Here is a 22,545-nt window from a genome sequence, read left to right on the forward strand (position 1 = left end):
AATTTCTGACTGTGCCAGACGCGTTAAAATGAGGTCTCGAATAATGTTGACAGTTATCAGATGACCCAGGGATGGATCGATTCTTGTAGCATCCTTGTTCTTAATTAGATTGGTAGCTTAATTATTCCAACGAATGTCCAGTGAAATGGCGAAGTCAGGTGACAGAATCGTCGTCTTGATCGACATGGACTGCTTCTTCTGTCAGGTCGAGGTCAAACTGCAACCGCAGTACACGGGAAAACCGCTTGCAGTTGTCCAGTATAATCAATGGGAGATGGGAGGGTAAATAGAATTATTTATTCAACTCTTACCTTTTTGTGTAAAAATTTCAGTTATTGACTTTGGAGCAATATGATTGTAATGTATTTAATTGACTGTAGAATAATAGCTGTCAATTACGAAGCACGAAGTTTTGGAGTAACCAGACATATGAGAGGCAAAGAAGCGAAAGAAAAATGCCCAGATATTATTTTAGCCAGTGTCCCGTGCCTCCGTGGAAAAGCAGATACATCCAGGTAATAGTTTGCAATTAAAATAAATTTTTACAAACACAATATGTTGATTGCATGTTGTATGATTTAACACTGTTTAGCTGATATTTTTTAGATTTTATTTAGATCTCTGAATTATTTATTTTTTGAAATAAATATATAAATTAAAAATTATTATGTATAATCAGTTAAAATTAGCTTAACAATTTATATTATTTATATGCAGATATAGAAAAGCTGGTCGTAAGGTCATTGAAGTTATAAAAAAACATTGCAATGTAATAGAACGTGCTAGTGTTGATGAGGCATATCTCGATATTACAGATATTGTAGATAAAAGATTAGCCACATCTGAAATTTCTTCAAAAGAATTAATAGCCTCTCTGAAAAATACATATATTGTGGGATATTCCGAAGTTGGTAAAAATGATGAAGGTAATTTAAAAGTTAAATAAAATGTACCGATATTTGAAATATAAATGATTATGTCAAACCAATGCATTATTATTTTTAGAGGAGAGACGTCAAGGACTACAGACTTGGATATCAGATTCTTTTCAAGAATTGCAAGAGGTTCAAGCTCAAAAGCTTGCCATAGCTGGTGTGATAGTTGAAGAAATAAGAGACAGTATATATGTGGAAACTGGATTCAGATGTTCCGCCGGAATTTCACAGAATAAAGTTAATATTCTTTCTTTTTTATATTTTAATATGTAACATATTTTAATGATTTGCATATTAATTGAATGCTTTCATTAATTTATAGATATTAGCAAAATTAGCATGTGGATTACACAAACCAAATTGCCAAACGATTTTACCTGAGACAGCCGTTTTAAGTCTTTATTCAACACTCCCAGTAAAAAAAGTCCGAAATCTTGGTGGCAAGTTTGGTGATGTAGTAGTTGAGTCTCTCGGTTGTAAAGTTATGGGAGATCTATTGCAATATTCTATGGAACAATTACAGAAACACTTTGATGAAAAAACAGGGTAAGTTGGAAACTTTTTTTCTGTGGACAAAGTCACGATAGTAATTAATAATTTCTGACATAATTGACTCTTTAGATTTTGGTTATACAATATTGCTCGGGGAATAGACGATGAGCCTGTCACTAATAGATTATTGCCGAAATCCATCAGCGCATGTAAAAAGTTTCCTGGGAAACAAGCCATTACTTCATTGGAAGTGGTAAAGTCATAAAAATTAATTTTGAATATTATCTAAAAAATTTTCAAAAAATTTATGTTTGCAGATTGTATGAAAATATTTTGTGTTTAGTTAAAGCATTGGGCTGGAGATCTGGCAGCAGAAGTTTGTGAACGGCTTGAAGAGGATTTCATAGAAAATCAGCGGCGTGCAACGTTACTCATTATCTCTTTCCATTATTATCAGAATAGAAATGTTATATCCCAAACGCGTTCGCTTGCTTTGAATTCATATAAATTAGAAAAAATGGCGAATCAATGTGTGGAGGTTATCACCAAGTCTACACAATGTCCAGTAGTATATATGGGCATTTCCGCCACTAAATTCGTAGAATCAAAAGAAAGTGATAGCTTTCTGAAATTTTTTAAAAATACAAAACTGAAAGATAAGGAAGTCTTAAATTCGCCTGGAATTACAATAAATTCTATATCTAGTTCAAAAGTAAATGGAGAGAAAACTCAAAAAACTAAAGAATCTTCTATAATTACTGAATTAGATGCAAAGAAAAGTGAAGGAAATAAAAAAATTGTCAATAATTTGTTAAATATGAGTACGGAAGATTCGCCTACTTCACAAAGAGTTTCTAAACTGATTCAAGTTTGCAACGAACGCGATAAAATGAAGTCAAAGAACAAACGTTTATCGAATGTAGTAATAAATAATAATGATTTCCAAGATTCGTTCTTTATGAATATATATAAGACAGAAGAGAAAAAATGCTGTGATACTTCTGACAAAAACATTATGGAAGAATCAAAATGCAGAAAACAATTGATTTCTGCAAATGAGAAAGACGCAAATGATGAAAATATTGATGATTACAATATAGATTTATGTGTGCAAGAGAATATTCATGAAACACCTTCTACAAGCTATATGAATATGAATATAAATAGCAATAATAGAAAATCTGCAACAGAGAGTAATGAAAAAACTTCTGTAAAAGAGCCTTCAGTGCAATTACAAGAAATATTCCCAGATCTGAACAATATAGATCCTGACATCTTGTCCTTATTGCCGGCTGATCTGCAGGAAGAGGCAAGACTGTACATGAAATCGCGAAATAAGAAACAGGAAAACGTTAAGGTCGCTCGAGAATTACCAAAGGTAGGAAGGGGAAAACCCAGCAAATCCAAAGTGGCCGGCAAGAACGACAAAAAATGCAATCCTCTATATAATTTTCTGATCAAGACTGACTCATGCGAGCACGATGCGCCCTTGGAACGATGCGCCGAGTGCAATCAAATGATACCTATAACAAAGTTTGACGAACATATGGATTTCCATGTCGCACAGAATTTATGTCAGGAGATTAATAAACCCACATCAGGTGAGAACGGAAATATGAAGAGAAAAATTGAAGATGCCGAAGTAATTATTTCTTCCGTAAAACGACAAACGTCAAACGCTTGCAAACCCGAAAGGGATTCCCAATCCATACCTACATTTTTCTCGTGATGATGTCTAATATTTAATCACGACAATTCATCCTTTTTTATAGTCGCATGTGATTATAAATAAAATGATTATATGATGTGATTATAGAAAAAATTGTAAAATAAATATTTTGTGTATATTTTATATATTGTATATCATTAAAATATAGATATGTGAACTCATAAAATGTGAAATAAATTACAATATATTAATATATTATCAATATGATATATTTATTGAAAATATATTAGAACATTATAGTTATTTTATACATTATTTTCCCTTTCCTGATTCGAAATTCTAATTTTATTTCTTTATTGATTGGGTTTACATTGAAGTATAAAAGTATATAATTAAATATTTTGTAAAAAAGTATAAATTATAAATATTATCAAACAATTCGTAAAAGCAAATCTATACATACATTTACGTTTTGTTCACTGGTTTTTGTGAGCTCATTCAATATTGTCATATATGTCGTATGAACTCGACATAAGGAGAATAGAAGTTGCGCCAGAGTTGTTGACACGTGCTCGATTCGCGCGACGAGATTATATCGAAGCGGTTTTGTGGTTAACATTGCGAAGGAAAACGACGTTTTCCATGGCAAATTTAGGTAAAAAACATTAATGAAAGTTTTGCATAATGAGTTGTAAAACAATAGAAAATCGCAATACATTTTGTCTGTTGTACATAGCAATAAGCAAAAGGGCTACGCATTTAACTTATGAAGTGTAAATAATATATTTTCTGATTATGGAGTATTTTTCTAAAAATCCATTGTGTGGATCATTCTGTCAAAGAAAACATTTTTTATATGATTATTACATATATGTAATTCTCTTTTTTCTTTCAATTAAACATAAATGTATTTGTAAATGTTTTTCTTTTTAGGATATAATAACATGTCAAGCGACAGTGATAGTGGAGATGACTGGGAAGAAAACGGTGAGGATCATCATGATATTTTATGCTTATTTTGTACAGAAACTATTAATGGATTTCCTTCTGCACTGCATCACATCGAGACTTTTCACAAGTTTGACTTCTGCAATTTTATAAGGAAACATATTCATGATACTTACTCGTACATCAAACTAATTAATTTCGTTCGTCGTAAGGAGATTTTACCTGAACAACTGAATACATTGGGTATAGAAGCTTGGGACAAAGACGAGTATTTACGTCCTGTTATGGAAGATGATCAATGGTTAATGTATGGCAAGTATAAAGAACTTGAAGCCAAAGCAAGTTTTTTTTTACATCTACATCTGATATTATGTAGATCATACTAATTGTCAAAATATTTTAATGCAGATATCGAAGATCTCATCAACATTAAAGATATGATTGAAGAAAGAGGAGTAAGACAAATATATCAAAGTGATGACAGTGTAATTTTGTCAGAGGCACAGTACGAAGATATGAAAAAAACTATCAGATCGCTCAAATCTCAGCTGAAGGAAAGTGAAACAACATGCTTCCTGGTGAAGCAGGTATAATTATATAATCATTAAATGTATTTCCATGTGTGATTTAATGTAAAGGAATTTATTTTTTTATAGCAAATGGAGGAGATGAAAGAGAAGGCTCAGAAATTGATCCTAGGTGATGATTTAGATGAAAAGGAAAAGAATACTCCAGTCAATGTTCATAATGATAAAGGTTACTTCAATACGTACAATCATTTTGCTATACATCACGAAATGTTATCGGTAAGTTTTAAATAAAAAATCGATCAAATCTGTTTGTTCGTAATTTAACATTTGAAATTGCAAGATTATGAGTTAAATTATCTTTTTGATTAAAGAAATTATATAAATTTTTTTGAAGATAGAATATTAGTTAATATATTATGATTATTTGTGAAAAACTAATAGAGCTATATTTATATTATAGGACAAAGTACGAACAGAAAGCTATCGTGATGCATTATTAACAAATTCCAACAAATTTCATGATAGTATAATGTTAGACGTTGGTTGTGGAACTGGTATTTTGTCAATGTTTGCGGCAAAATCTGGTTGCCGTAAAGTTATTAGCGTCGATCAATCTGATGTGATATATCACGCTATGGATATAGTAAGGTATATTTAAATATATATAATAAAATACTATTAACTATAATAAAATACTATTTTTTAAAATCAGACAAATCAGAGTTTGAATTAGATCTTATATAATGAAAATACAATAACATATCCACTAATTCCAGGGAGAACAATCTCAGCGACATAATCACTTTAAAAAGAGGTCGTTTAGAAGATATTAATATAGGAGTAGAAAAAGTGGATGCTATAATATCCGAATGGATGGGATATTTTCTCTTATTTGAGGGAATGCTGGATACAGTCATTTATGCTAGGGATCATTATCTGACACCAGGCGGAGTGATTCTTCCAAACAGATGTACAATTAGTATTGTGGGAAGTGGAGATACAAGTATGTATTACAATTTTGATTCTACTGGAATAATTTTAGATATTTCCTTGACAATCTCTCTCTCTCTCTCTCTCTCTCTCTCTCTCTCTCTCTCTCTCTCTCTCTCTCTCTCACACACACACACACACACACACACACACACACACACACACACAGAGCCCATCAATATAGATTAATTTCGTTTTAATATCCTTCTTCAATTTTTTTAATTTTAAAAAAAGATAAAGAATAAAGTAAATCAAGATTAAGATTGATGTACATTGATAAAAATGATAAAGATATAATTTAAATGAATATTGCGTAATTAAACATATATTATTCGATTATTTAGTTAATATACTATATAATTATTTTATAAATTACTGTTGTTCCGTAGAGAGATATATTGATCTGGTCGATTATTGGTCAAACGTATATGGTTTTAAAATGAGCTGTATGAAAGGTGAAGTGCTACGTGAGCCTAGTATAGAGATCTGTAACGTCGATGATCTTATAACAAGCTCCATCGAGATCCAAGCCTTTGATTTGTACAAAGTTACTACGGATTGCATCAATTTTTCATCTCCCTTCACATTGAATGTGAAAAAAACAGGATCATTAACTGCGATAATCGGTTATTTCGACATTTTCTTTGATCTCGAGAATCCGATTCATTTCAGTACAGGTCCTTATACTACGCCAACACATTGGAAACAGACGGTATTTTCTTTAAGCGAGCCCATTAGCATAACTGAAGGTAAATTTAAAATATATGTGTATAAAATATATTCAATTTTATTATAATTAATATAATGTTTAATATTATCATTATAATTTATTTTGAATGGCATTTTAAAATATTTAATGCAATAATCAAATATGTGATTAATAATTCAATTATATACATTATTATATTAAGTATTTTAAAATGATATTTAAAACAAAATTATGTATTATAATATTAATCGTATTTCTATTGCAATTTTATTGTATTTTTGTATTAATTAATTAGTTATTATAATAATGATATTATTTTATTTCGGGTAATGCTTTAAAATATCTGTCAGCATTTATCTTTTTTAAAATGATTAGATAAGAGATTAGACAGAGAATTGAGATTTACGTCTCAATACCTTCGAAAAATCCTCAGAATTATTAGAGAATCATAAATGTATAGGAGGTTGCGAGAGGTGGCACGAATTAAATGTCGCGATCGGTAACGTAAATTCACTTACTTTCGGTATAGTGAATAATGACTTCTTCAATCGTCGATAAAATAGATAGCGTCTTTAGTAGGCAATGCGGCGCTACTTCTCGTAACTTCTTTTACCAACATGTTACCCTAATAACCTTTACGATTTTTGGAGAGTATTCAGAAACGTAATTCTAAATCTCGCTTAGTCTTTTTATGTTGTTTTGTCAATTATCTTGGAGATAAATAAAGATAAATTGACATAAACACTACATTTTAAGATAGAATTTGAAATGAAATAATATTATTATATCAGTCCCATCTACATAATTAAAAAATAATATAATTAAAATAATATTATATACATTTATATTTTTTCATTTTATATATAGGTGAAGTCATAACCGGCACGTTGGTTTGTCGAAGACACTGTAAGGACATCCGAGGCTTGATAGTCATTATCCATATCAAAAATTTCTCTCAGACATATTTTCTAGATTAAATATCGAATATGCTTGTTCTGAAATACGCGTGAACAATAGCCGCATGTGCCACATATTGGAAATAGGGTCCAGCTATCGCGTTACAAAATTTCCATTTTTATTAGACGTTCTTTCCCGCGAATGACGTGTTGCTGAATCTTTATCTCTCTTTTCATACAATTTGAAATTTGTAATTAATAGTTTATAGTGTCCGTTTACTTAAACGGAGGATATAACTTACGCGTTTTGGAATTCCAGATCTTAGTTTTTATGCTGGAACCATACATATTACTGTTAATACATATACGCTCTTTCTCTCTTTCTCTCTCTCTCTCTCTCTCTCTCTCTCTCTCTCTCTCTCTCTCACATCGTAAGAGATATGGGATATCATGCTTTCTTTTAAATTTGCGGGTGATAATTACGGAATAATCATTGATCTAGTAGCTATTTACATTTGTGCCTTTTAAATAGTAGCGAGTATGTATCAACATATATATATATATATATATATATATATATATAAATATCTCTAAACCAGTTATACATTTTTAAATTCAATTTTAAGAATTTTTGCATGAACAATAGAGGTTTAATCTTATATAGTCGAACAGTACTCGCTACGTAAGTGTCAGAACGCCAAATAAAGGAAAGGAGAAAATTTCAAAAATAATAGAAAAGAAGTCCGCAGAGCTTAGTACACACAGACAACGATGCATAGGAGATACGCCCAGGTTCAATTTTTTATTGAATCGTTCTAAGAAAATACTTGATAATCCACTTGGTCGGAACTTCTTCGATCGAGTTCTTATTGCTTCCGCTAGAATTTTTTCTCTAAATAAAATTCGTACCTCATCGACAATGCTGTCGACGAATATACACTTCGATCGTCCGATATTAACATTTATGCGAATTCTCCTGCCATTCCTCGTGCATGTGATGCGTACGTACAAGAGTACGTACATACCGAATTATCGAATAATCTAGATACCGTTCTTGCTACCGAATTGAAATTGCAACCAAACGACTAATACGATTCTGTGATACGATAAAAGATTAGCTATAGTGTTCATCGAGAGATCGCATCGGTGACATCTCTCGCAGTTTCTATACTCGAGGAGATGCAACGTGACGTATACATGCGCTATTGTGTAAGTAATCCATTGAAATAGCGAATTTCAATCCGATTTGACCTGCATGTAATTATTGAATAATTATAACATCGATGATCTTTTGAAATGTATGCAAATTGAAATAAATCTTTAGAATCTTACAAGCTCCTTAAATCTTTTATATATTATCTCCTTGTTTGTCCTTCATAAAATACATATCGGAATCAAAAATTTTGCAAATTTATTACAATTTAATTATCTTGCAAAAAGTATCTTAAATAGAAATTATATTAAGTTTCCTTTTCCTAATTTTCAAAGCGAGTCGTGCGATATCTAGAACGAATAAATTCCGTTAAACTCTCCGCCTGCGAAGGAAAAAATCCATTTCCCACATTTCTCAGATAATCTGCCGCTGAAGAGAGGCGCGTTAATTAATTTCCTGCGCATATACGGATAATTATAACACGATGCTGCACGATAATTACGGAGGATGGGCATGCCGTCGGTTAGATACGTTGCGCGGACGTTCACCGGCAACGACGACGGCGACACGACATACAATTGTATGTTTGTCGGCGACAAACTCATCCGGGTTCATTCGATATCCCGATGGCGCGAATAACGCGCTCGCGAGCCGAGGATACCGGCATTGGAGGCGAGAGGAAACGCGTGGCGCGTATGTTTAACGTAACTCTATCCAATAATGCACGTTCTGGCCTAGGGCAACCGAATGCGGCTCCCCCCCTCCCCTCGTGCACTCGGCAAACACACATGGAAGGTAGGGCAGGACGACACGAACACGACCCGCACCACCCGTTCCCGCGTTTAGCCCCGCAAAATCTTCCCCTGTAAAAGTATTTAATCGCGTAACGTTGCGATTGCTACGGTATTCGCGTTCATCTTCGTGAGACGAATCTTGCTTTTTTTTTTTTTTTTTCTTTCCCGAAGATGTCTACGTATTTCGTCGGATCATAATCGTGTAGAGAATTCTATTAATAACAGGCTGACCTTATTTTTAGGATGAATGGAATAATATTTTGAATTAAACAGTTTTTCTCGGAATATCCCGACCGGAAAATGGCCGCTAAGATGTATATTAGTTAATTTCATAAAGACTAAAATGTTTCGTATTTAAGGTATATGAGAATCAAATATATCCTAATGTTAGTTTTATTATACAAATATTATATAAGTAAATATATCTTGTTTTTTAGAAGAACGTAAATATAAACGTAAGTATAAAAAAATGTATATCATTAGAATATAGCGAAATCAGAAATGTACTTTTCGAAGATCACGAAGAAAAATCTTGCAAGCTTAAAGAACCTAAAGATTTTGCAACGACACAAGTACTTACTTTTCTACATAAATATGTCGCGAAAAATTTATATGCATTTGATATTAGCGTCGAAGCATCCCCCGCAACTTGGTCGATAAAAGGCTACTTTTTAATTGAACTTTTGTCCGCGAAAAATCCAGAGGGATGCACGCGCGGCTCCCTCTCGCTCCCCCTTCGTCGCTCGCTCGTCATCGGGAACCTTAAAGGATACAGGAGCGAGGCAACCGCAAAGTAATAGCCGTCGTTTAGGGCCCTACGCGGATAAGGAGCATAGGCAGGGGACCCGGGGGAAGTGAGGCGGGACAACGGGGGTGGAAACGAGAGAGCGACCGAGGCCGGGGATAAGGATGGCTTGTTGCGTAAGCCGATTAGAGCATCACGGCAGTCACTCCTGCCCCGTGCAACGTGGTGGCACACGGCCTCTTTCTCTCTTCCTCTCTCCTCTCTTCCCCGTCTCTCTCTCTCTCTCTCTCTCTCTCTCTCCCCCGAGTTCTCGGGTGTTCGCCGAGCGGAGACACATTAAAATCGCATGAAATATGCAGAGTCACCCTCTCCCGTCCCGTTCCCTCCATACCAGCGGACGAGAGCACTCGCCTACATCCGCGTAGGCAAAAAGCTTACTCGCTCGTCCTGGAAGCCGTGTACTATGTATATCTCTCTTCCTCTCCCGGATGGCGCAAGAGAGACGAGCGTACTAGAGCGTTCCGCTTTTGCGAGATATTTAGGAGATCCCTCTGTCGCGCTTTCGTAACAGCGGGGAAATCTTGCTCCGTCTCCTCCTTCGTCGGAGAGATCGGCCGGCAGTGCCGATGCGATCGGGAAATGTCTCTATAATGGTATCGCGATGGTTTAACGGGGAGAACTTTAGGTAGCGGTAAAACGTCTATTCCGACAAGACAGATCAAATACCGTACATATATATATATACGGTAAATTTAATCGCGCAATCTCCAAATTACCAAATTAGACAGAATATAGATTAGTTGAATTCTTTCACAATTTAATGATCGCGTACGGCCACCGTCGCCTCCGGACGTAATGCATTAGCTCGCTGTACAATTTCGCGGCCGAAAAGCGCACAAACGTGTATCTAATGTCGCCCGTCCTGTGGGTAATCCGAGCGATGCATTGCGTGAGTATTTTCATATATACATATACATATCTATATTTATATATAAGTGTGTGTGTGTGTGTGTGTGTGTGTGTGTGTGTGTGTGTGTGTGTGTGTGTGTGTGTGTGTGTGTGTGTGTGTGTGTGTGTGTGTGTGTGTGTGTGTGTGTGTGTGTGTGTGTGTGTGTGTGTGTGTGTGTGTGTGTGTGTGTGTGTGTGTGTGTGTGTGTGTGTGTGTGTGTGTGTGTGTGTGTGTGTGTGTGTGTGTGTGTGTGTGTGTGTGTGTGTGTGTGTGTGTGTGTGTGTGTGTGTGTGTGTGTGTGTGTGTGTGTGTGTGTGTGTGTGTGTGTGTGTGTGTGTGTGTGTGTGTGTGTGTGTGTGTGTGTGTGTGTGTGTGTGTGTGTGTGTGTGTGTGTGTGTGTGTATAGATATACGTTCCGCGAAACGCATTCTGTACACCGCGCACGATAGCGCAACACGTGGCAAAATGTTTCGCCATCGGTATCAAATAATCATGGCAAATCCGCACCGACTGCAGCCGCTCGTTCGGCTCGGCTCTCGCGTTAATGCCTATATTTTACATCCGTCCGTATTTAGTTCGAATAACGTTTGGCGGATAATAATGGATCATTTGCCACTTGTTTTCGTTCGCCCGGCGGAATGATTACGCCGGGATACGCGTTAAAATTTTATGTCCGCGGAGCGAGAGAGATGAAGAGACAGAGTGGAAGAAAGATAGATAAATAGAGAGGGAGAGAGAGAGAGAGAGAGAGAGAGAGAGAGAGAGAGAGAGAAAGAGAGAAAGATAGCAGACAGGGAGATTACGCGGGGCAAAGTACGCGAACGGATTTCCGGATATGTGTTGCAATATTTCCCCCTCTTGGTCAACGTAATATAACTGTGCCGAATGCAAAAATATAGAAAGACAGATATCGAAACAAGTAGAATCGAAGAGATTGAAAACAACTAATCAATCTCGACGAATATAGAACATCATAAGTAACGTATGTATCGATAATATGTGACAACTCGCCTCCTCTTTTTTCTCGCTAAGAATTTTATTTTACGGATTTTTTCCGAAATTATATTTAATCACGAAGATCTGCTGTATCGCGCCACCAAAGCGAATCTAAAAATTGAAGGAAGTAGAAATTCATAAAACTACGAAGATGAGAAACTAGGTTTACAGCTTGGTACGTGAAAATTCAAATATTCTTACAAGTAAGATTTATCCAATATCTATAGAAATATCTGAATAGCTTTAAGTAAACTTTGCGAGGGAGTGCTGTAACATGAACAATATTGAATAGTTATTCAAATTCGAATTCTTTTTTTCTGATTTAGGCTCCGTTTAAATATTCCTATATTTATGAATAGGTCTATTTTCTTAGCAATAGGTCTATTTTTCCTAAAAAAGACATTGTCATTTAAATTTAAAATGACCGAGAGGCACCGGTTCATTATAACGGTCTATCAATATGCATGTATTTGTGTGTATTGTTGGTGAATATTTATATTTAACACAAAAATATTTTTTTCTGAAACATACCGAACTTCTTATAGATTGCTAAATCTTCGAGTTTCGAGTGTTGAAAAATTTCCAGGTAGTTCGAAAAATGTCAAAGATCTCGATGTCAATAGATAAAATGTATCGACAATACTGACATATTGAATCGATGCATTATAATGAAAATGTTCATTCTTTTTCTCTGAAAAATCTTTTGAAAAATTTTAGGTAGTTAGATTTCTTCAATTTTTTGCACGGCGATCTTTTTCACATAATATGTATTCTTACAAAGGATGGACGATTCTTTTGAAAGAAAATTTCAATGCTTCTGCTTTATTCTTGAGAGTATTGTTATGAAAACTTGAAGGAAAGTTACTTTACGAATAAAATTATTTTTACGAGTAAAACCCGAATTATAAACTTGAATAATTCTTTCTGAAAATTCTTTTTTGAGCAACAATAGCACAATTTGAAGCGAACAACAATCGACAACAATCAGTCGTAAAAATCGTCAATCGGTTCTTCATCTCATCGGGAGGGTAAAAATAGCGTTTCTTGAGTGCATCTCAACAGTTCCACTTGTCCAATTATAGTGATTGTCCTCGGTCTTGGCGAATCTCTCAGGGGTGCAGATTGACCATCGGTCCGACCTCCGCACATGTGCACAGGCTTGCACGCACACGAACGCACATCACGGACTCGGAATGGCACAACGACGGGAGGCACGGTCACGTCCATCAGCATCGCGGAAATATTTATAGCGATTAATCGGCGGACGTGGCCACAGCCTGTTAATTACGTAAGAAGATCAACGGATTACGACGCTGCCGCGCTTTTCGTGGGAAAATGTCTCCTTGGGACGGACGGCGTCTTCTTGTCGATGCAATCTTCTCGTCGAAAAAAAGAAATCTGTCTTCTCTGTCTCGTTCTGAAAACTGGTGACTTTTAGATAGCTGTCGGTGTTTCAATAGAAAAAGGAATTTTTCACGCAAAGGAAACGAAGGTTTTGTTCAGAGAAAAATATTGTTTTAGGAAAATTTAAAGCTGCTGTGTAAAGTAATCTAAAAATTTCTAAAATCTACATGCACATCGAAAAGAAAAGATTTGTATAAATCAAGCTTTAACTTTAAATGGTTTTCTTCCACATAATTTCAGTTAAACATTTTGCACAGCCTTAAACGATCTGGATTAATATTCTTAATATTTTCCTAATATTTTCCGTTTCACGATTTTAGAGATATGAATATTTCTTAATTAAATTCGATCTGAACATGATTAATTGATAATTATATATAATTAAGAAATAATTCAAGAGCTACATTAAAGATAGCCGATTAAAGATCCGATGTGAAATCATCTCTTAAGATTCTTAGGTATAACAGAAATTATTTCAACGATGGCAGACATCGTGTAGAATATCAAATATATATCAAAATGAGACTCAACGAAAGATCGAACGTTTTAATCCGAAAACTTTACCTCGCCGAATTGATGGCCGTCAGAGAATCGCGATTAATATTGCAAAACGCTTTTTCAAATATGCGTGCAGTCGTCGATCCAAGTGTCAGCGCGCTCGCCTAATTTCCATTTCCAGCTCACCCCTTGAATTAATCAGTGGAATCGTTAATCGACGTGTCTATTTGAGCGCAAGATTAAATCCACGAATTCCGGGAGGAGATCGACGAGATTCTAAAACGAACGCTCTATGGAATTCGGAGATATGCAAGTTGTGCAATCGATCGATCGCCGCGTCGTCGGTCGTCGCGGGGACGCCCTTACGGCAAATATTGCTCGACGACACTTCAGACCTGTTCTTTTTACTGCACGGTTCATTTTTATCTCTCCATTTCCTTTTTGGAGAAAGGCATGTCAACTTGAAAGTTTCGAACCTTTTAAAGTTTATTGTTGCCTCTCTTCCGCGATGCCGATTAGTTCTCTCGCTGCGTTAACTTCGTGAACGGCTGCCATCGCGGGGATCGTTTCGACAATTGTGTTTATGAGCGTATCATAAGATTAATAGTGTAATAGTATTATATTAATTTCTGTTTCTTCTGTAAAAAAATATATATCGCGCGCATTTGTGTTGTCTACTTAGATAGAGAATTCGTCGCGATTTTCACAGCGTTTATGCCAAAAAATTGTTGATTTCCAAATAATTTTACGTCTAAAGATAATGAAAAATTAGTTTTTTTGAGAATCGAGGTCCGGAAGTCATCCTACCAGTGATTAGTGGAGAAAAAAAAAAAGAAAAAGTATGAAACGTAAGAAGTTTTCAGCCGAAAAGAGCCTTTCGACTTCTCTCGTTCTGACAGACACGCGTGGTGCTACCAGTCGCGTTTCAAGTGTGAAACGTATCATTTCGCTTGCGCGCGTAATGATAAAACGCGCATATGCGAGAACCGCGTGTGTAATACCGGGTTATCAATGCGCCCCATCGCCGGCGTCACCTGCGATGCCGCAAGATCCGCTCGTTTCTACGGCTGCCAATGAAAAAAAACGAACGTGGAATGTCGCACGAGTCATTGTGCGAGGACTAAATTTAATGTCGTGAGGGACGCGACGATGCTTTAAACGTAATATGTAATAAGTCGCTCCTCTTTCGAGGTACGACTGAAGGGAGTTGCCTCGATAATAAGGGACTATCCGAGCGACTGAATGATTGAACGTCACGTCGCATAGCGTATTGGGTGTGTATCATTGATGCGACATTGGACGTTTTATTGAGAAGTAATAGACAGACCCGTTATTAAATGTATTCGAAAAAATATGCTAACGTATAAAATATGCAAAATATTTTTTCCGCAATATGATTAAATTATACTCTTTAAGTATTAAACTTCATACATCGTGATACCGTGCGAAACTAAATGCAGAGATTTACGATAACTTTATATGTTTTTTAAACGCATCTATTATGGCATCAAAAAATACTAGTATTTCCCAGATTTCTTTTTTTTTTTATATAATTCATAAACTTTTGAGAATATTAAACATATGCTTTCTTCTGCTTATTAAAAAATATTAATAATTATAGTAAACTTCTTTGCCTCACCGCAATTTTCAAATGATTCCGGACAAGTAAATAAATTATTATATATTTTTCTGTTTATTGGAGAACATCCGATCGAGCTTCGTAAAGATGTTAGATTACTCGGTCGTTGATTGATATAATTTAAATACTGATTCGTAAGATTAATTAATGTTGCCCCAGAGAAAGATGAATTTACCGATATCAAAACTATAAAAAATCGCGTCCTCATTGTTCCCTTATCAAAATTCTACCTGCTCCACAGGAACCTCCGACCAGGCGAGAAGCTACATCTCTACCCCACCAGCTGCTCGGCAGCGTTTGCCTGCGCCGAGAGGCGCGTCATGCATTTAGAACACGCATGCGTTCGACCGAAGAGTAGGAAGAGGGTGGAAACGTCGACCAATGAATGTCCGACAAGCAACGGCTGCCCGGGCGGAGCGTATGGCATAAACGAGACGCAGCACGAGCGGATTCTGCCACACGACGTCCGACAGCCGAGGGAAGAGGTACGTCGTACCATCCAAGGAGATCTTAAGAGGGTATCCTTGTAAGACAGGCCCAGCATTTCTTTCCCTAGTGAAAGTGTCTTCGTGACAGCTGGTCGGTTCTTCGAGTTCCCTCGGCAACGAGTCGTGGGAGAGATCTGCCCCTCGACACTATGGAAACACAAAGCGAGAAGCGGAAGGCGCAGCGCGAGTTTTGAAGAAATCCAAAAAGAGGCAGATAGTAAGAAAAGTAGGTGAAGATGCTTCACGGCGCTCTGCCGAGGGCCTTTCTGGCCCCGGGTCTTAACTACATGAGCTACTACAGTGAAGAGATTCATCCTACTTACGCTGCACCACCGACCACGTGGCACATTCCGATGGAGGACCCATCTTCGCCGTTACTATACTCGCGGATTCCGCCAGCTGAACATCATACATCGTTGTCCTGGGAATCTTCGAGGTCTTCGACGCCGTGTCCCTTGGACTTGTCCTTGAAGCCGCCGCCGACGCCGAGTACCCCGAAGACAGAAGAGATGATCGAAGTGGGCGACGAGAAAGATTTTAGAATCCGCGAGGAAATTCAGGCTCGTTCCGAAGATCGCAGAGACAGCGAGGATGATCAACAGCTAGTGGTAGACGACCTGGATACTTTACGCAGCTCTTCGGCGCAGAGTCATCAGAACCACTACGAACGACTGGTCCTCAATAAAGAATCGCCTCGCTTCCACGACTCGATCGTTGATAAGATTCATCATCTTCCCGAAGAAAATACTCGATTGCCGCCGTATCCTGGGAACGAGCTCGCCTCAAAATATCACTTGCATAATCAGAAGCTTCTATTGGCGAGTCCGACGCATTTGCAATCGATGCAGGGCTATCATCAGCAGCTACTTTTAACACCGCAGCAACATCTTCAGAGTGTGCACGCGCCTATGACACCGCCTAGCACACCGTCGCCGCCTCAGTGCCCTAGAAGAAGAGTCCGGGAAGAAGATCTCGTTTCACCACCCTCCGGACCACCCGTTAGCAGCGCCTCCCTGTCGACCCCCAAACAGACCAGCGGCGAAAAAACTGTCGCTCAGAGGCCCAAGAAAAAACATGCCAGGCGGCTCAAGTTCGACGAGGATACCAGCAGCCCGGTATCGGGCACCGTCATCTTGGGCCCGGACGAAGCGGTAGTCACAGGTGACATCGATCCCGCCTTCAATATCGTCGAGGTCACGGAGGAAGCGCGCGCCGAGCTGGCCAAGATCGAAAATCGGCTCGGACCGTATCAGTGCAAACTTTGCCGGCAACTTCACGAGGACGCCTTCCAATTGGCACAACATCGATGCTCTCGAATCGCTCACGTGGAATATCGTTGTCCTGAGTGTGACAAGCGGTTCTCCTGCCCGGCCAATCTCGCGTCTCATCGACGTTGGCACAAGCCCAGACTACCCAATACCGATAGTTCCGCGACCTCGTCGTCCACATCGTCGTCGGGGAGCAATGCGGAAATCCCGTGCACCAAATGCGAGGCCAAGTTCACTAGGCAAGCTGCTCTGCGTAAACACCTCGCCACTCAACATCCTGAGACTAATAACAACGTTAGCAACAGCAATAATAACAACGGAGTCGATGGCCAGGAAACTATTGGTAAACCAGACATCAATCAGACCGTCCCGACCAACCAGTTGACCAACGAGATGACCTGACACCAATTTCCGGCGAGACCTCTGCCAAGACGACCCGGACTTTACTGGAGATTCGGTCTTGATTTGTAAGAAACACGAGACGATGACGCTTTTTCATTCATTAATCGATTCGGCGGCTTTCGTAACTGTGAGTACTTAATCAAAATGCTCAGTATAATGCTCTTTCTAGTAATAATAAAAAAAATGGGAAAGGAACTGAAGAATTTGATGAAGAGCTATGAAAGAGAAAGAGCATTATTATTGTTGCTAAGAAGGGACGCTTAATTTTTATTTATCGTTATTATTTTATTATTTTGTTCTGTTAATTCATTTTGTTTTAGCTCGTTTTTCTTTCATTTTACTAATTATTTTATTATTGTAATTAAATAATATCAAGTCTTATTATTGTTTTATTATAACATTTTCTATATATATTAATATAAAATTTAAATAAGAATTCTTAAAGAAAATATATAATCAGAAATTTATTTTGAAAAAGCTTTGCTGGAAAAACTAAAAATGCAACAAGATTACAAATTAAATAATTTTAAACTTTTAAGTAGAAATTAAGTGTTCCTTCGCCAAATGTAATTTACCATTTCTAGTCATTTCTAGTCATTTCTAGTCATATAATCATTTCTAGTCCTTATATGTACAAAGATGATTCGCTATCAAATTAATACCAAAGAAATACCAAGAAAAATTAAAAACCAAAGAAATTGCAGTACCAAAAAAACTAATAAAAGAAAATAATATCAAGATGATTCATTATCAAATTAATACCAAAGAAAATAGTAGTACAAAAAATTAATAATTCCAAAGAAATATTTAAATCTTTTTTGTAATAGTAAAAAAATTAATGATATCAAAAAGATTAATAAGAAGAAAATAACAACAAAGATTCGCTATCAAATTAATACCAAAAAAGTAATAATATAAAAAAATTAATAATACCAAAAAGATCAATAATACTAAAGAGAATAATACCAAAAATAATCCGCTATCAAATTAATACCAAAGAAAATAATAATTCCAAAAAAAACTAGTCATAACAAAGAAATATCTAAATTAAAAAGATTATTAAAACATAAGTAAAAAGTAATACTAAAAAGATTAGTATTACGAAAGATATCACTAGTAATAAATATTATTCGATTGAAAAAAATAATGCAGACCCTAAAATTATAAAAAATGATATACAAATAGAATTATACGAGATGCTATCAAAAATTTTCCAGATTAAGTCCAAAAGAAAAAAACATGATTGTCATATCTCCTATTATATATTCAAAGTATCATCCTCTCATAACTTCGAAAATATATTTTGAAGAAGACAACATGCAGTAGATACGATCAGTCACGTTTATCTTTTAGGCTTACGTCAGAGAATTTTTGAGCATACCTCATATATGATAATCTTATTCCTTAAAAATGGTTTACAGATCAAATTAGAAAAGACGAACACTCATGAACAAACATTTGTGTAAGCGAACTTTATAACGAGCCTTTTTTATATGCTGAAAAGAAAGGGCATGTATTTATTATCAATGTAAATTTATTTCGTATTTGCGCCACCATCATGTACATTCACCGAAGCAACTTTGTTCATTCATGTCTGTTCGCATTTCTACTAGGTCTGGATTCATCTTAGCATACGAGATTGTTATCAAATTTTACTCGCAACACTCACCGGGAAAAACAGGGTTGCGCGTTACAGTTGTCGACATCAGAAATAAATTTGTATGTATGTATCGATCATATTCATTATATTCATAGCTGACGGAAACAATTAAATGTTACCGATAAAAGATATGGATTTTTTAATTTTTCAATTTTTCTTTATTTTATTTTATATCTTGGTATATGTTAATGATGAATACTTCTTCTTGAATTTATGCACCGAGATATTAGTCAATAATTAAGAGATCTTAGATATAGCGCATTTTAAGGAGACACATTAATAATTGATGGCGGCGATAATAATAAACGGCAACAATCAGGATTCGAAAGAAATTTGAAAAGATCCTGACTGATCAAGAGCGCAAACGAGCACGGATGAACTTGTTTCAACGAATATAGATTCTCGAATAAACGTTGAAATTTACATCAATATACTTTCAAAAAATTCAAAAAATGATCTGTATCTTTTCGATACCTTAAAAGAAAAGCGCATTACGATGCTTATTCAAGTTCATCATAAATGTTCGTTTGTGATCGCGCTATCTTACGATTGAATAATTGACATGTATACGTGATCGTATGTTGAATTTATCGAGTGCACTATTGCCAAAGACATATATAGTTATTGTAGAAATTATAGATCTCTAATCATATCCAGTTATCTAAATAACTAATTCTAGTCGTAGACTCGTGTCATGTAATTAGAAGCAGGTTATTAGCGAGGGGCATACATTCTTTGTAAATTTCTTGTAAAATTTCGACATTAATCGCGACATTAATCGCGAGCAAGCAATAGGCAGAAGCGATCTTTCGTGTGATGTAAATATGTACATAGCATATGAACATGTATATATAGCAAGGCGCGATTATGCTAAATGATAGATTATCTAAGTGTGAGGGATATGACGATCTCAATTTAACTAGCTAAGTTGACGAACAGATTTCTTTGCGTTTAGATCCGTCTCTGTTATGCTCTTTAAAGAGAGAGATGTTAATTTCACCAAGACATTTAACTATTTTTGATTTTTTATTTGATTTTTGATTTTTATATTTTTTTATAATTTATTTATTCGTAATTCCATTTATAATAAGTTAAATGAATTTATATAAGAAATAATCGTTCGTATTTTTATACAGAGTTATATCATTTTATCATTTATCATTTATGATAAGTTTATTGTCTCGTATCAATTAATTTTATGTTATTTTTTTCAATTTTCCTCATATATGAATTACGTTATTAAAAATATACTTGCAGAGATATAATAATAATATATGTTATTTTAATCTTTTATTTTAAATTAATCAAAACAAGCTTTTACTCTTTAATGCTAATAAAAACACAATTCACAATAATAATTATAATATAAATAACATTTTCTCGTAATGATATATGTTTCTCTCTTTTTTATATTTATAACTATATTTTTTTTTCTTTTATTTTACTTTATGTCTCGAAAATATTGATGATGAATGTTTTGAATTCAGTATATATTCTTGAATTTATATACTATTAATTAATAATTAATTTTGGATAACATATTGATCTTCTCATAGTGAGATCATCATATAGCTAGGAAAACCAAAGAATTAAGACATTTGAGATATATTTGAGAGTAAAATATAAAGTCTTTGTACAACTTAAAACTTTCATAATTTTCATTTTATAATATATAATTCAATTAATCCATAAAAAAGTAAACAAAAGAATTTTTATCAATTTTATTTATACAATTAATCTTGAAATTATTTTTCAATATGATTAGCATCATTATATATAAACTAAGATTCTGAAATAACAGATTTACGGATAATACTAGAAAAAAATAAAAAAACGGGCTCAAATTTAATAAAGTGGCGGTCAAAAGGTCACTTTATTTATTCCAATTCATTTGTTAAAAAACTTTTATAAATAAATAGCTATTAATATATACTTAAACTTCATCAAGTATAACGCCAATATTTTTTATAACTCAATTTCAATAATTTTATTAAGTACAGTATACGATTATGAAAGTTTATAAAAGAATTTTATAAGGACTTTATAACCATTCTAAATAGAATCTCTTATACAGATAATAAAATAATTATGTTTATCTTTTTTTTATTTTATTTTATATTTTGGTAAATGTCTATTATACTTTATGATGTTTATGTTAAAACGATTTGTTCTTGAAGCTATGCATTGAAATATTAATCAGTATGCATGTAGTATAAAAAAACTCATATATTAAACATGCTAATAAATTTCAACATTCAAATATACAATTGATACGAGCAGTATAATATATACAGTTATCTTTCCCTCTGAAATATCAGATCATTCATTTTCTTTACGATTGTTACGATTGATCTATTCTAATATCGTAATATTAGGAGCGAACTCTCGAACTTATTGAATGCGATTATAATAATGACAAAAGATATTTTTATTAGTTAAACAATGATGCAATTTATTCGCTTGCATGTAGCTTTTCGTTCAGATTATGTTTTAAATTTCTTATTATTATTTACTATTATTCTGTTAATTCAGAATGGAAGAGTACCTTTAATTTAATTAAATATACTGACTTAAATATATTGATAAATTTAAAGTAACATGTATATAATTTTTAATCATTTTCTAGAATCTAATTCTAGAAAATTAATTTAGTCATTGTAATAAGTATATATGAGAAAAAATCTAGATAATCATAACCGTTATTTCTGAGAAAATTTTCATTTGCTTGAAAATTAAAGTCAATCGTTTTTTTTTCTAATCATTGTAAATTGATAAAATACGTAAAATAACAGGCGCGAGCTATCAGTTTTATTTCGGGTAAAATGCAATTTTAATTTTAAATTCAAATTAATGCACGATCAGCTTCGAATTTTCATCGCTTTATGTTTCAGTTGCAATGGAATGGAAATTTAATGTATAGAGACCTAGTCATAGAGTGACATAAAAGCGTAGCATTATCAATCTATTTAACCTATATTCGTAAAAAAATATAATATTAAGTATATATCAAATATTATGTAATTATTAAATTCTATATAGTTATTCGGAAGTAATATAATGTATTATCCAAAAAAGTCACGAGAGATCGCGTAGATTTTTAAGGTATCATAGCTATTCGAGCGTTTCTCGAAATTGTATATAAGATAAACGTACGGGCATATATATGTATAAATGTATGATATTCCGATATTCAAATCTTGCGATAAATCTTATGTTACTTGTATCACGTCCAATTGCTTTGCGTTAGATTAATTTGCGAATGCGTTCCATTGTCTATATCTGTAAATAAATAAATGTCTTGACTTCTGAAATACATGTCTCTCAAAAATGCGTATTTCCTTTCTTTTTATACCCAGTACCCATAGTATTTTGTTTTCATA

The 22,545-nt window shown here is 34.6% G+C and overlaps 3 protein-coding genes across 4 annotated transcripts; all 3 read left to right on the top strand.

Annotated features, from left to right (window-relative positions):
- The first annotated feature begins 133 nt into the window (after positions 1–133).
- DNApol-eta (DNA polymerase eta) lies at positions 134–3,349 on the top strand. The gene is made up of 7 exons (XM_011650035.3): positions 134–282; positions 381–515; positions 718–926; positions 1,006–1,172; positions 1,258–1,481; positions 1,557–1,680; positions 1,771–3,349. Exons 1-7 carry the CDS (start codon positions 134–136, stop codon positions 3,154–3,156), a joined length of 2,394 nt encoding a protein of 797 aa, XP_011648337.2. The 3' UTR covers positions 3,157–3,349.
- A 259-nt stretch (positions 3,350–3,608) lies between these two features.
- Positions 3,609–8,503, top strand: Art3 (arginine methyltransferase 3). 2 transcript variants are annotated; one of them, XM_011650036.3, is made up of 8 exons: positions 3,609–3,751; positions 4,030–4,356; positions 4,453–4,631; positions 4,701–4,850; positions 5,035–5,222; positions 5,351–5,577; positions 5,954–6,313; positions 7,141–8,503. In XM_011650036.3, exons 1-8 carry the CDS (start codon positions 3,610–3,612, stop codon positions 7,248–7,250), a joined length of 1,683 nt encoding a protein of 560 aa, XP_011648338.2. In that variant the 5' UTR covers position 3,609; the 3' UTR covers positions 7,251–8,503. The 2 variants fall into 2 exon arrangements, with proteins under 2 accessions (XP_011648338.2, XP_011648339.2); XM_011650037.3 differs by having other exon boundaries at positions 3,747–3,869.
- A 7,144-nt stretch (positions 8,504–15,647) lies between these two features.
- On the top strand, positions 15,648–22,493 carry LOC105434341 (uncharacterized). The gene has a single exon (XM_089073634.1). It carries the CDS (start codon positions 16,072–16,074, stop codon positions 17,503–17,505), a length of 1,434 nt encoding a protein of 477 aa, XP_088929760.1. The 5' UTR covers positions 15,648–16,071; the 3' UTR covers positions 17,506–22,493.
- The last annotated feature ends 52 nt before the right edge of the window (positions 22,494–22,545 follow it).

Source organism: Pogonomyrmex barbatus, unplaced genomic scaffold (assembly GCF_055798465.1).
Source record: "Pogonomyrmex barbatus isolate J1 unplaced genomic scaffold, ASM5579846v1 scaffold1, whole genome shotgun sequence".
Lineage (NCBI taxonomy): Eukaryota > Metazoa > Arthropoda > Insecta > Hymenoptera > Formicidae > Pogonomyrmex > Pogonomyrmex barbatus.

What these genes read in the sequence shown, in the direction of transcription:
- DNApol-eta (XM_011650035.3), top strand. Translation starts at nt 134, where the DNA reads ATGTCCAGTGAAATGGCGAAGTCAGGTGACAGAATCGTCGTCTTGATC. An exon ending in AATCAATGGGAGATGGGAGG is followed by an intron (nt 283 to 380) that starts GTAAATAGAATT and finishes AATTGACTGTAG; the next exon opens with AATAATAGCTGTCAATTACG. An exon ending in CCATTACTTCATTGGAAGTG is followed by an intron (nt 1,681 to 1,770) that starts GTAAAGTCATAA and finishes TTTTGTGTTTAG; the next exon opens with TTAAAGCATTGGGCTGGAGA.
- Art3 (XM_011650036.3), top strand. Translation starts at nt 3,610, where the DNA reads ATGTCGTATGAACTCGACATAAGGAGAATAGAAGTTGCGCCAGAGTTG. An exon ending in GTTTTCCATGGCAAATTTAG is followed by an intron (nt 3,752 to 4,029) that starts GTAAAAAACATT and finishes TTTTCTTTTTAG; the next exon opens with GATATAATAACATGTCAAGC. An exon ending in TGTGGGAAGTGGAGATACAA is followed by an intron (nt 5,578 to 5,953) that starts GTATGTATTACA and finishes GTTGTTCCGTAG; the next exon opens with AGAGATATATTGATCTGGTC.
- LOC105434341 (XM_089073634.1), top strand. Translation starts at nt 16,072, where the DNA reads ATGCTTCACGGCGCTCTGCCGAGGGCCTTTCTGGCCCCGGGTCTTAAC.